Source organism: Petromyzon marinus, chromosome 67 (assembly GCF_048934315.1).
Source record: "Petromyzon marinus isolate PM22_M1 ecotype Great Lakes invasive population chromosome 67, UKy_Petmar_22M1.pri1.0, whole genome shotgun sequence".
Classification (NCBI taxonomy): domain Eukaryota; kingdom Metazoa; phylum Chordata; class Hyperoartia; order Petromyzontiformes; family Petromyzontidae; genus Petromyzon; species Petromyzon marinus.
In genome coordinates this window covers 940639-955213 of record NC_133733.1, presented here as the reverse complement: position 1 = coordinate 955213, position 14575 = coordinate 940639, and the positions used below count along the sequence as shown (strand labels likewise).

Here is a 14575-nt window from a genome sequence, read left to right as displayed (position 1 = left end):
CACTCACCCGCTCACACAGTCACTCACCCACTCACACAGTCACTCACCCTCTAACACAGTCACTCACCCACTCACACAGTCACTCACCCACTCACACAGCCACTCACCCACTCACACAGTCACTCACCCGCTCACACAGTCACTCACCCACTCACATAGCCACTCACCCACTCACTCACACAGTCACTCACCCACTCACATAGTTACTCACCCACTCACACAGTCACTCATCCAGTCACACAGTCACTCACCCACTCACACAGTCACCCACCCACTCACCCACTCACACAGTCACTCACCCACTCACACAGTCACTCACCCACTCACATAGCCACTCACCCACTCACTCACCCACACAGTCACTCACCCACTCAAATAGTTACTCACCCACTCACACAGTCACTCATCCAGTCACACAGTCACTCACCCACTCACACAGTCACTCACCCACTCACACAGTCACTCACCCACTCACACAGTCACTCACATAGTCACTCACCCACTCACACAGTCACTCACCCACTCACACAGTCACTCACCCACTCACATAGTCACTCACCCACTCACAGTCACTCACACAGTCATTCACCCACTCACACAGTCACTCACCCACTCACACAGTGACTTACCCACTCACACAGTAATTCACCCACTCACACAGTCACTCACCCACTCACCCACTCACAGTGACTCACCCACTCACACAGTCACTCACCCACTCTCACAGCCACTCACCCACTCACACAGTCACTCACCCACTCACACAGCCACTCACCCACTCACACAGTCACTCACCCACTCACACAGTCACTCACCCACTCACACAGTGACTCACACACTCTCACAGCCACTCACCCACTCATACAGTCACTCACCCACTCACACAGTCACTCACCCACTCACATAGTCACTCACCCACTCACACAGTCACTCACCCACTCACAGTGACTCACCCACTCACACAATCACCCACCCACTCACACAGCCACTCACCCACTCACACAGTCACTCACCCACTCTCTCAGCCACTCACCCACTCATACAGTCACTCACCCACTCACACAGTCACTCACCCACTCACACAGTCACTCACCCACTCATACAGTCACTCACCCACTCACACAGTCACTCACCCACTCACACAGTCACTCACCCACTCACACAGTCACTCACCCACACCTCACGCAATGCACTTCGTGTCAGCGTGTTCATGACAAAAGTTTCTGCTTGGAAAAAAAACCGCGACGAACCGTCGCTGGCACGACGCCCCTCAATTCAATCCTTTCCCCAGCCAAGTCCGAGTCTCCATCTTCCCCGCTTGCTCGCTCGGCCCGGTGGGGGGGGGGGGTGGCGCAGAGCAGCATGGAGTTGATGCCGAGGCCTAGCGCAGGCCCCTGTGGTGCCACCGCAGCAGCTCGGCCGGCGCTTCCCTCTCCACCCCCTCGCACCCCCCCACGAACGCAACGCACAGCCCCACGAGACACTCGCATGCACCCCCGTAGGGTCTCGAGGAGGGATCGCCCGGTACGATGGGTTTTCACCCGAGGACCCCGCTAGCAGGGACGTCCCACGGTTTCCCGCGGGACCAGGAGATTGGCTGAGCCCCCCAGACCGGATTACATGGCGCCCCCCACCCCCCCAAAAAAAAAGGGGGCATAGAGCTTTACAGGCCGGCCGCGATGAAGCGTACAGAACACCGCGGTGTTAACGGTGAGACACACGTGAGTGTCACACGTGAGTGTCACGTGTGTCTGTGTCTCACCACGGTGTTAACGGTGAGACACGCGTGAGTGTCACTAGTGTCTGTAACGGTGAGACACACGTGAGTGTCATTAGTGTCTGTGTCTCACCGCGGTGTTAACGGTGAGACACACGTGTCACGTGTGTCTGTGTGTGTCTCACCACAGTGTTAACGGTGAGACACGCGCGAGTGTCACTAGTGTCTGCACCGCAGTGTTAACGGTGAGACACACGCGAGTGTCACGTGTGTCTGTGTGTGTCTCACCGCAGTGTTAACGGTGAGACACACGCGAGTGTCACTAGTGTCTGTGTGTGTCTCACTGCGGTGTTAACGGTGAGACACACGCGAGTGTCACGTGTGTCTGTAACGGTGAGACACACGCGTGTCACTAGTGTCTGTAACGGTGAGACACACGTGAGTGTCACGTGTGTCTGTGCGTGCACAACTCCGCGCAGCTTTCGCATCATCACGCGGCGCTTTCAGCCGCCGCATCTGCGGCCGTCTGGAACGTTCTTCCGATATTAGGAAGCCACTGGGAGCTCTGCCGCACTTTCACACCGCAATCATCTCGATTGACAAACTCGTTTCTTGTTGATTTAAAGCTTTCGTGACTGCATTGATTCATATTCTTAGCTCTTTCGGTAAAATCACGTTGAAGGGAAACAATAAAATATATATAAAACAATAAAAAAAATTCTCACGACGTTTCGACCGTTTGTGTTATGGTCGAAACGTCGTGAGAATTTGTTTTATTGTTTTATATATATTTTATTATTATTTATTGTTTCCCTTCAACGTGACTTTACCGAAAGAGCTAAGAATATCGTTTCTTGTTGCTGTGTTTAGTTTGTTGTCCTTCCCGCGCACCTCCTGTTAGCGCAGAAAGGAGTTAAACATCACGTACACACACACACCGACTCGCAGTCACGCACACAGTCACTCAACCCACACACACACACTCACCCAGTACGAAAGAAGTTAAACATACATACATACACTCACATAGTCACTCTCCCCACTCACATAGCCACTCACCCACCCTCCGATCAACACCGTTGGCTACGTACGATGGAGTTCAACGTACATATGAAGAGGGTGGAGGAGTGACGCTCACAATAATGAGCGGAGCGCTGGGGTTTATAAAACACGGCGAGTTGGTGCAGTGGGCAGCATAGGTGACTAGGAGATGTTAACTACCTCGCCAGGTACGCAGGAGGTCGTGGGTTCGATCCCTGACCCTGACGATGCCTGCTGCTGCTGCTGCTGTATATTTGGAGTCTGCGTCTCTCCCTCTCTTTCTCTCCCCGGTTATTCCCTGCACATTTAGAATCAACATCGCCACGCGTTTAGAGCATTTGACCGCTGTGCATCTCCACACGATGACGATGATGATGACGACGACGACATCAGCCACTTTGTTGAGCCATCATCTGTGATGGCCAGGTCCCTTTTGAAAACGAGATACGTAGCTCAGTGAGGCCTTACCTGGTAAAATAAAATAGTTTAGACGGTGCATCCCATGGCACCTGCTGGGTCTGTCCCCGTGACCTCCTCCTGCACCTAGCCTGGCACAGCAGTGAACCAACAACACCGGGCTCTGTCCCGTGACCTCCCGCCAGCGGGTGGGAGAGCCTTCCAAACTTCACGTGATGGTCTCAAAAGTGCACCTAGCCTGGCACGAGCGCCGCGGTGATGTCGCCTGCCACATAGTGGCCCCGATCCGAGCCCCAGACACCGTGCGGCCCTGGTGCTCCGCCTGGGGCCTTCAGCTCCTCCACGCTCCGTCTGGGGCCTTCAGCTTCTCCACGCTCCGTCTGGGGCCTTCAGCTCCTCCACGCTCCGCCTGGGGCCTTCAGCTCCTCCACGCTCCGCCTGGGGCCTTCAGCTCCTCCACGCTCCGCCTGGGGCCTTCAGCTCCTCCACGCTCCGCCTGGGGCCTTCAGCTCCTCCACGCTCCGCCTGGGGCCTTCATCTCCTCCACGCTCCGCCTGGGGCCTTCAGCTCCTCCACGCTCCGTCTGGGGCCTTCAGCTCCTCCACGCTCCGCCTGGGGCCTTCAGCTCCTCCACGCTCCGTCTGGGGCCTTCAGCTCCTCCACGCTCCGTCTGGGGCCTTCAGCTCCTCCAGGCAACAGCCGGGGCCGGACGCGGCTGGGCCCACCGCACCGTGTGGGCCAGGGCTGGGCGGAGGGAGATGAGCAGAAGCAGGGAGAGAGAATCACACAGACGGACAGACACACACACAGACACAGACACAACAACAACCGCCATTCGCCACTAAGTGGCGGTGACGTCACCACGACGCTTGTGCCAGGCTATGTGCACCCTGAGGCCACGTGAAGTGTCGAACGCCCGCCGGCAGGAGGTCACGGGGCAGACCCAGGTGCCACGGGTCGACTGACTGAGATCACTGGCTGATGCACCACCTGAGCCCCCTACTGTGCCAACCTGCTGTACTTTAGCCACCCGCCGCTCCGCTCGTTGTTCTGAGCATCGCTCCTCCGCCCTCCGTTGTTGTTGGAGGGCGACTACCTCCAACTGTCCAGTAGCGTCCTTCATGAGCCTCCTCCACAGAGGCCGATCTTGACACCGCTGGTACCAGTCATCGGCAAGTCCACTCAGCTCCACGTCCTCTTGTACCACATCACTCCATCTCTTCTCTAGCCCGTGCCGCACCCGTTTAGCCCCCTCGATCCGGCCGAACAAAAGCTGTTTAGGCATGCGGTGGCTGGGCATGCGGGCTACATGACCCAGCCAACGCAGCCTTGCCCGCCGGAGGAGCCCACCGATGGGACCCCACCCAGATCTTTCAAGGATTTGTGAGCTCCTCACACAATCCAGTCTGGTTAAACCCAGGATGGATCGTAGGCAGGCCAGCCTAAATGTTTCTAACCGGCGAAGATGTTCCATTAGGGGGGTCCACGTTTCGCAAGCGTAGAGAAGGGAGGGAATGACCATGGCCGAGAAGACCTGAAGCTTAGTGTGGAGCGACAGACCAGGTAGCTTCCACACAGCGTTACGCAACCGATGAAAAGATATTGCCGCTCGATTGATTCGGAGTGAGACCTCTGCTGTTAAACTGGAGCCGGTCATAAGCACACTGCCCAGGTATGGGAAACTCTCCACTCTCTCCACAACTGCCCCATCACCGATTGGAGTTGTGGGGGTGGAGTGTCCGAAGGTACAAAATACCCAGGCAGGTGCTTAGTTTTGGTGGGGCTGATGGTAAGGCCCCACCTCTTAGTGGCATGCTCCAGTCTCAGCAGCAGCGTCTCCAACTCCTCCTCTGAATGAGCAGCTATTACCAAATCAGCATACATAACGTGGTTGAGCAATAGGGAGCCATCCCTTGACCGCACCCGGGCATCGATCAGCCTACCATTATATCTGTACCATATGGAGATTCCCCCGGTACAGCTGTTGAAGGCTTCACGAACTACGTGGTCAAAATAGATGTTAAATAATGTGGGAGCCAGAGGACATCCCTGTCGCACCCCAAGGTGTACAGGGAATGGCTCTGACTCCCGGCCACGTAGTTTTACCCGGGCTCGCTCACCATCATGAAGGTCCTTAATGATCGTGAGAAGAGGGTCAGGGACTCCAAAAGCACGAAGAACAACCCAGAGCCCTGGCCTACTGATGGTATCATAGGCCTTGACCAGGTCAATAAAGCAAACACACGGACACACAGACACACGCACACACAGACGGACAGACACACAGACACACAGACACACGCACACACAGACACACAGACACACAGACACACGCACACACAGACACACGCACACACAGACGGACAGACACACAGACACACACACAAAGACACACAGACACACGCACACACAGACACACGCAGACACATAGATGGACACACAGACACACGCACACACAGACACATGCACACACAGACGGACAGACACACACAGAAACACAGACACATGCACACACAGACACACGCACACACACACAGACACACGCACACACGCTACGGACACACGTTATGGACACACGCTACGGACACACGCTACGGACACACGCTACGGACACACGCTACGGACACACGCACACACGGACGGGACGCACGCACACACGCTACGGACACACGCTACGGACACACGCTACGGACACACGCTATGGACACGCGAACGCGACACACGCACACACGGACGGGACACATGCACGAGACACACGCATTCACGCACACACGCTACGGACACACGAACACACCGATGGACACGCACACACGCTGCGGACACACGAACACACCGATGGACACACACACACGCTACGGACACACGAACACACCGATGGACACGCACACACGCTACGGACACACGGATGTACGCACGGATAGACGCACGCATACACGCACGCTACAGACACGCGCACAGACAGACACACGGACGGACACACACACACGGACGGCCACACGTACAGATGGATGCACGTATGGACACGTACGGACGGACACACGCACGGACAGATGCAGGTACGGACGGACACACGGACAGACGCACGTACGGCCAGATATACATACGGACATATGTACGAATGGACGGACACACCTACAGACGGACACATATACGGACAGACGGACACACGGACAGACGGACTCTATGTACGGACAGACGTACAGGCGGACACACGTATGGACGGACACACGTACGGAGAGACGAACTCTACGTACGGACAGACGGACAGATGGACGGACAAGTACAGACGGACACACGTACGGACAGACAAGCTGCCACCTTGGTTTGAGCTCTGAAGCTCCTCCACCAGGGCCTGCAGGGAGTCGATCTTCCTCTGCAGGGTGCTCAGCGCCTCCCCCGTCACGGCCAGGTGCAGCGTCGCTCCTGCTCGACACACAGCAGCAGCAGCGTCATCAGCAGCAGAAGCAGCATTATCATCAGTAACAGCATCGTCATCAGCAGCATCATTATCAGCAACATCGTCCTCAGTAACAGCATCGTTATCAGCAACATCAGCAACCCCCAACTCGCCTAATAACTCAATCAGTCACTCACGCAGTCACTCACCCACTCGCTCAACCAGTCACTCACCCACTCACTCAACCAGTCAATCACCCACTCACTCAACCAGTCACTCACCCACTCGCTCAACCAGTCACTCACCCACTCACTCAACCAGTCAATCACCCACTCACTCAACCAGTCAATCACCCACTCACTCACCCAGCCATTCACCCAGTCGCTCGCTCACCCACTCAGTCACTCACCCACCCAGTCACTCACCCACCCACTCACTCACCCACTCAGTCACCCAGTCACCCACCCACCCACTCACTCACTCACCCACCCACCCAGTCACTCACCCACTCAGTCACTCAACCACCACCCACTCACCCACTCACTCACCCACTCACCCACTCACTCACCCACCCAGTCACTCACTCACCCACCCAGTCACCAGACTGCCGGCCTCCTCATTTCCCTCTCTGCTCCTTCCCTCTGCACCGCTCCACTCTGCAATCCACCATCACCACCATCGCCACCACCACCACCATCATCGCCACCACCATCATCCCCATCACCACCATCCCCACCACCACCATCATCATCACAACCCCCACCACCATCATCGCCACACGCATTACACTCTCATCCATCACTCCTGCTCTAAGTGCTGCTTGTTGCTAGCCGCTTGCAGTTGGTTTTGCCTACGCTCAGCAACCGTTATAATAACAATATTACCAGTCATCATTGGGTGGGGGTGGGGGTGGGGGGGGGAGAGGTGTGTGGAAGAGTAGGCCAAACACCCTCCAGAGGGCAAGGGCCCCTCCTGCCAGCGGTGGCGTGAGTGGCACCTTGCGGGGAGCTGCACATTTACCTCCACACTGCTCCTCCTCTCGCTCGCTGTCTGCGTCGCCGCCGCCGCCATCGCCATCTTCATCGCCACCATCATGCCCACCGTCATCACGATCATCGTCATCGCCAGCATCGCCACCGTTGTCGCCATCGTTCTCACAATCTTCATCATCGTCACCATCGCCGTCATCATCGTCGTCGTCACCACGATCTTCATCGCCGTCGCGACCAGCATCATCATCATCATTATCGTCGTCGCCGGCATTGCCAGCGTCGTCATCATCGTCGTCGTCACGATATTCACCATCGCTGCCATCGTGGTCATCATCAACGCCGCCAGCATCATCGCCGGTGTCCCTGGTCGGTGACATGAACCGGGGTTCCGTGGCCGCCGGCAGCAGCGGCGGCGGCGGCGAGGGCCCACCTGAAACAACGGAGCCATTCCAAAGCGTAGTAATAGGTTTTACCCTTTTAACTGGCACAAAAAACTGACACCTTTATTCAAGGCATCATGTCTGCAATAACCACAACGCAAGCAGTCAAAATGCAAACAAAAAAGACAACTCTGAAAATAATATTGGCACTGTCCTTGAATTTGATTGGTCCACACCCGAGACGGCTTTCTTTAGAGCCTAGTCTCCGCTGGTGTTGAACCAGAAGACGCTTGTGTTGTGGTTATTGCAGACATGATGCCTTGAATAAGGGTGTCAGTTTTTTGTGCCAGTTAAAAGGGTAAAAACCTATTACTATATCTTGTTACTGGCACAGGAGGTCTCATAATGTAAATGCCATTCCAAAGCGTTCGGGAAACGCCGAGCGGAGCACAAAGCGCAGCCGACAGCACCCGATGGGTCTAAACTATTAAAACATCACATTCTTGCTTCTTTCGCAAAAGTCACCACCACGTAGAAAGGAAAACAAAATAATAAAAATATAAAACCAATAAAATTCTCACGACGTTTCGACTGCAGCGCAAGCAGCCATCATCAGGTGTGAAAAACCACAGCAAGAACATTTGAAAAACAAGAAAATTTGAAAAAAAAAATTATTGCCGTGGTTTTCACACCTGATGATGATTGCTGATTCTTGTGCTGCAGTCGAAACGCCGTGAGAATTTTTTATTGTTTCATATTTTTTATTATTTCAGTGTCTCCCTTCTACGCGGCGGTGACTTTACCGAAAGATTTAAAGCTTTCGTGACTGCAAGGATCCATACTCTTTGGTTCTATTCGGTAAAGTCACCAACGTAGGTAAAAAATAAAACAACAAAAATCACGACGTTTCGGCCACAACACAAGCGGCCTTCATCAGGTGAAGGGATCGGACTGTCTCGAAGACAGCGCTGGAGTGAACACAGCCACGCTCAGACCGCGACCTTTAAGCTGTGTGCGAGGAAACAAGGTGCCTTGACAAAGGAATTAGAATAAAAATTAGCATTTGATTGGCCGACTTAGCATAGAGGTGGTGTACATGCGGGTGCACTTGCCGGTTGGAGCGGGGGGGGGAGGGGGAGTTTCAAGTAGTGGTACCCCAAACTTTCGCAGCTCTTAAATTCCCTTTTCACACCATCAATAGGTAAACTCCCCCTCCCCCCCCCGCACCAACCGGCATGTGCACCCGCATGTACACCACCTCTATGCTAAGTCAGCCAATCAAATGCTACATTTTTATGCTAATTCCTTTGTCAAGGCACCTTAATTCCTCTCACACAGCTTAAAGATCCGCGGTCTGAGCGTGGCTGTGTTCACTCCAGCGCTGTCCTCGAGACAGCCTGGTCCCTTCAACCTGATGAAGGCCGCTTGTGTTGTGGCCGAAACGTCGTGATTTTTGTTGTTTTATTTTTTACCTACGTGGTGACTTTACCGAATAGAACCAAAGAGTATTTACCGAAAGAACCAAGAATACGAATCCCTGCGGCCACGAAAGCTTTAAATCAAAATATTAAAACGACCGAGGGCAGCAGACCGCTTAGCCGACGCGGGCGGGCGGGCGGGCGGGCGTGCGGTCAGACAGACAAACAATGAGGGTGGCAGGCCAAGGCCTCCCGTTGGCACCGAGAGGCCTCCATGGAGACCGGGGCCCGGTGGCAACACTGAAAGGGGATTGGAGGAAATACTCGCAGGGTAAAAGTGCGACAAGCGAGGGGTGGACTGCCGAGAGAGGGGGCTGAGAGACGTTGGTGGGGCTCAGGATTGGCCCGAACGGAGTGGGGGATGATGCGAGGCCCTCCAGCGAGGGTGGCCCGGGAGCTATGAAGGGAGACGGCACGAGGAGAGAGAAGACAGAGCCCGAGACTCTAGAACCAAGCCTGGCCATCGCTGGCGCCGTGTCCGAGTAAGAGGCTCCTGACAATTCACCACGGTGCGCCGTCACTGCGCATTGATTTTGATTTTCACGACGTAAGGAGGCCCCCTTCACCGAGCTATATAAATATGTTCATAATAAAGGTTTTTGGGTTAGATCGCGTTATTTATAAATGTGTCGTAACCCTCCACCACCCGACACGGCCAATCAGCAAAACAAAGTGTCACGTTGACAAAAGACAAAATTAGTTCACTACTTTAGCCTCACACCGGTGTGTTGAAAAGTGAATCCACAACATTTACAGTTTGAGTAGTACGACGTTTCGCTGGCAAATACATCCAGCATCATCGGGCAATTCGCAAGAATTAACCAGCGAAACGTCGTACTCAAACTGTAAATGTTGTAGATTCACTCTTCAACACACCGGTGGGCTAAAGTAGTGAACTAATTTTGTCTTTTGTCAACGTGACACTTTTTTTGCTGATTGGCCGTGTCGGGTGGTGGAGGGTTACGACACATTTATAAATAACGCGATCTAACCCAAAAACCTTTATTATGTAAATATATATATATAAATAACTCTTTCAGAAGCAACCAGGCCACATGTCTCAGCCCAGCGAAGTGGCTCATCGTCACGTGGGAACGTACAGGCAGCCAAGTACTCGGGAACGAAGCCACGACCTCCTGCGTACCGGGCGAGGTAGCCAACATCCCCTAGGCCACCTTGACGACGATGATGATGATGAGAGACAGAGAGACGCAAACTCCGAATGTGCAGCAGCGGCGGCGGCCCTGACCTGCGTGTGGCGGTGCGGTCCGTGCGTTCGCGTGCGCCGGCGACGCGAAGCTGCGGAAAGCCGAACAGCAAGAAGGAAGCTGCGTCAGCGGGGTGCGGTGACACAGCGTGAAACACCACGCGGCACAAACACCCAGCGATAGCTGACGACGGTGACGACGGTGGCTGTGATGATGGCTGTGACGATGATGGTGATGATGGTGATGATGGTGACGATGGTGATGATGGTGACGATGGTGACGACGGTGGCTGTGATGATGGCTGTGACGATGATGGTGATGATGGTGATGATGGTGACGATGGTGACGATGGTGATGATGGTGACGATGGTGACGATAATGATGATGGTGACGATGGTGATGATAATGATGATGGTGACGATGGTGATGATGGTGATGATGGTGATGATGGTGACGATAATGATGATGGTGACGATGGTGATGATGGTGATGATGGTGACGATGGCGACGATGGTGACGATGGTGATGATGGTGATGATGGTGACGATGGTGACGATGGTGATGATGGTGATGATGGTGACGATGGTGACAATGGTGATGATGGTGACGATGGTGATGATGGTGACGATGGTGATGATGGTGATGATGGTGATGATGGTGACGATGGTGATGATGGTGACGATAATGATGATGGTGATGATGGTGACGATGGTGATGATGGTGACGACGGTGGCTGTGATGATGGCTGTGATGATGGTTACGATGGTGACGATGGCTGTGACGATGGTGATGATGGTGACGACGATGGCTGTGATGATGGCTGTGATGATGGTGATGATGGTGACGATGGTGACGACGGTGACGAAGGTGACGATGATAACGATTATGGTGATGATGGCGACGATGATGATGATGATGATAATGGTGATCATGGCGACGGTGATTATGGTGACGACAGCGAAAATAATAATGATGGTGACAGTGATGATGACAACGCCAATGATGGTGCTGATGGCGACGATGGCGAAGATGATGGTGATGATGGTGACGATGGTGATGAAGGTGACGATAATGATGACGATGGTGAGGATGGTGGCGATAATGATGATGGTGATTATGGTGACGATGGTGAGGATGGTGACGATGGTGAGGATGGTGGCGATGATGATGATGGTGACGATGGTGACGATGGTGACGATGGTGGCGATAATGATGATGGTGACGATGGTGACGATGGTGATGATGGTGACGATGGTGGCGATGGTGACGATGGTGATGATGGTGGCGATGGTGACGATGGTGACGATGGTGACGATGGTGATGATGGTGATGATGGTGGCGATGGTGACGATGGTGGCGATAATGATGATGGTGATGATGGTGACGATGGTGATGATGGTGGCGAAGGTGATGATGGTGACGATGGTGACGATGGTGATGATGGTGATGATGGTGACGATGGTGACGATGGTGATGATGGTGACGATGGTGATGATGGTGACGATGGTGATGATGGTGATGATGGTGACGATGGTGATGATGGTGACGATGGTGATGATGATGATGATGGTGACGATGGTGACGATGTTGACGATGGTGACGATGGTGATGATGGTGACGATGGTGATGATGGTGATGATGGTGACGATGGTGACGATGGTGATGATGGTGACGATGGTGATGATGGTGGCGATGGTGACGATGGTGACGATGGTGACGATGGTGACGATGGTGACGATGGTGATGATGGTGACGATGGTGACGATGGTGATGATGGTGACGATGGTGACGATGGTGATGATGGTGGCGATGGTGATGATGGTGACGATGGTGATGATGGTGACGATGGTGATGATGGTGATGATGGTGACGATGGTGATGATGGTGATGATGGTGATGATGGTGACGATGGTGACGAAGGTGACGATGGCTGTGATGATCGTGATGATGGTGATGATGGTGACGATGGTGACGATGGCTGTGATCATCGTGACGATGGTGACGATGGCTGTCATCATCGTGACGATGCTGACGATGCTTACGATGGTAACGATGGTGACGATGGCTGTGATGATCGTGACGATGGTGACGATGGTGACGAAGGTGACGATGATAACGATGATGGTGACGATGATGACGACGATGGCGACGATGATGGCGACGATGATAATGATGACGATGGTAATGACGATGGTGACGACGGTGATTATGGTGACGACAGCGAATATAATAATGATGGTAACGGTGATGATGACAACGCCAATATGATGGCGCCGATGGCGATGATGGCGACGATGATGATGGTGATGATGGTGACGGTGGCTGTGATGATCGTGACGATGGTGATGATGGTGATGATGGCTGTGATGATCGTGACGATGGTGACGACGGTGACGATGATGACGATGGCGACGATGATGGCGACGATGATAATAATGACGATGATAATGGGGATCATGGCGACGGTGATTATGGTGACGACAGCGAATATAATAATGATGGTGATGGTGATGATGACAACGCCAATATGATGGCGCCGATGGCGACGACGATGGTGGTGACGACGGTGCCGATGGTGACGATGGTGACGATGTCGACGATGGCGACGATGATGATGGTGACGATGGTGACGATGGCTCGCTCCACGCTCGCCATCGGCACGCCCGTCCACCTGCGTGGGGAGCTGGCGCCGGCACGGGGAGGCGACCACAGCGCCGGTTTCTCTCCGAGGCGGCCCTGCCACCCCAGACGTTGCTGCTTGCCACGGCCCCCGTCCAAGTCTGGCGCCGGGGCATCCTGGAACGGCGCCTGGCAGGGAGGGGGGGGGCCGGCGTGCACATGCACGCACTGTCAAACCGGAGCGGCGGCAGCAGCGGCATCAGCAGCAGCAGTAGCATCAGCAGCAGCGGCGGCAGCAGCGGCAGCAGCATCGGCAGCAGCAGCGGCGGCAGCAGGAGCAGCAGCAGCAGTAGTAGCAGCAGCAGTAGCAGCAGTAGTAGCAGCAGCAGTAGCAGCAGCAGCAGCAGTAGTAGCAGCAGTAGTAGTAGTAGCAGCAGCAGTAGCAGCAGTAGCAGCAGCAGGAGCAGCAGCAGCGGTGGAGGCGGCTTGTGGTGAACCGTCGTACAAAGACAGTGGTCACCGCATCGCGCGCTTTCAGATGTTATATACACTACACTACCCACTACACTACATACTACACTACACACTACTATATACACTACACTACCCACTACCTTACCCACTACTCTACACACTACACTACACACTACTATATACACTACACTACCCACTACACTACACACTACTATACACACTATACTACCCACTACACTACACTACTATATACACTACTATACACACTACTATATACACTACACTACCCACTACACTACTATATACACTACACTACACACTACTATATACACTACACTACCCACTACACTACGCTACACACTACTATATACACTACACTACACACTACAATACACACTACTATATACACTACATTACCCACTACACTACAGACTACTATATACACTACACTACACACTACTATATACACTACACTACCCACTACACTACTATATACACTACACTACCCACTACACTACTATATACACTACACTACACACTACTATATACACTACACTACCCACTACACTACTATATACACTACACTACACACAACTATATACACTACACACTACTATATACACTACCCACTACACTACACTACCCACTACACTACTATACACTACACTACTATATACACTACCCACTACACTACACACTACTATATACACTACACTACACACTACACTAGCCACTACTATACACTACTATATACACTACACTACCCACTACACTACACACTACTATACAATACACTACCCACTACACTACCCACTACACTACTATACACTACTGTACACACTACCCACTACA

At 53.4% G+C, this 14575-nt stretch overlaps 1 protein-coding gene across 3 annotated transcripts in view; it reads right to left on the bottom strand.

The window, feature by feature from the left end:
- Positions 1–1188: 1188 nt before the first annotated feature.
- LOC116956774 (uncharacterized) overlaps positions 1189–14575 on the bottom strand; it is a 28955-nt gene continuing 15568 nt past the window's right edge. For all 3 annotated transcript variants that reach the window (XM_076054687.1, XM_032978568.2, XM_032978567.2), the window contains 5 exons: positions 13302–13438; positions 10672–10721; positions 7593–7994; positions 6494–6598; positions 1189–3919 (listed from right to left, as the gene is read on the bottom strand). In XM_076054687.1, coding sequence (XP_075910802.1) covers positions 3855–3919; positions 6494–6598; positions 7593–7994; positions 10672–10721; positions 13302–13438 — 759 coding nt within the window. In that variant the 3' untranslated portion in view covers positions 1189–3854. The remainder of the gene's footprint in view (positions 3920–6493; positions 6599–7592; positions 7995–10671; positions 10722–13301; positions 13439–14575) is intronic.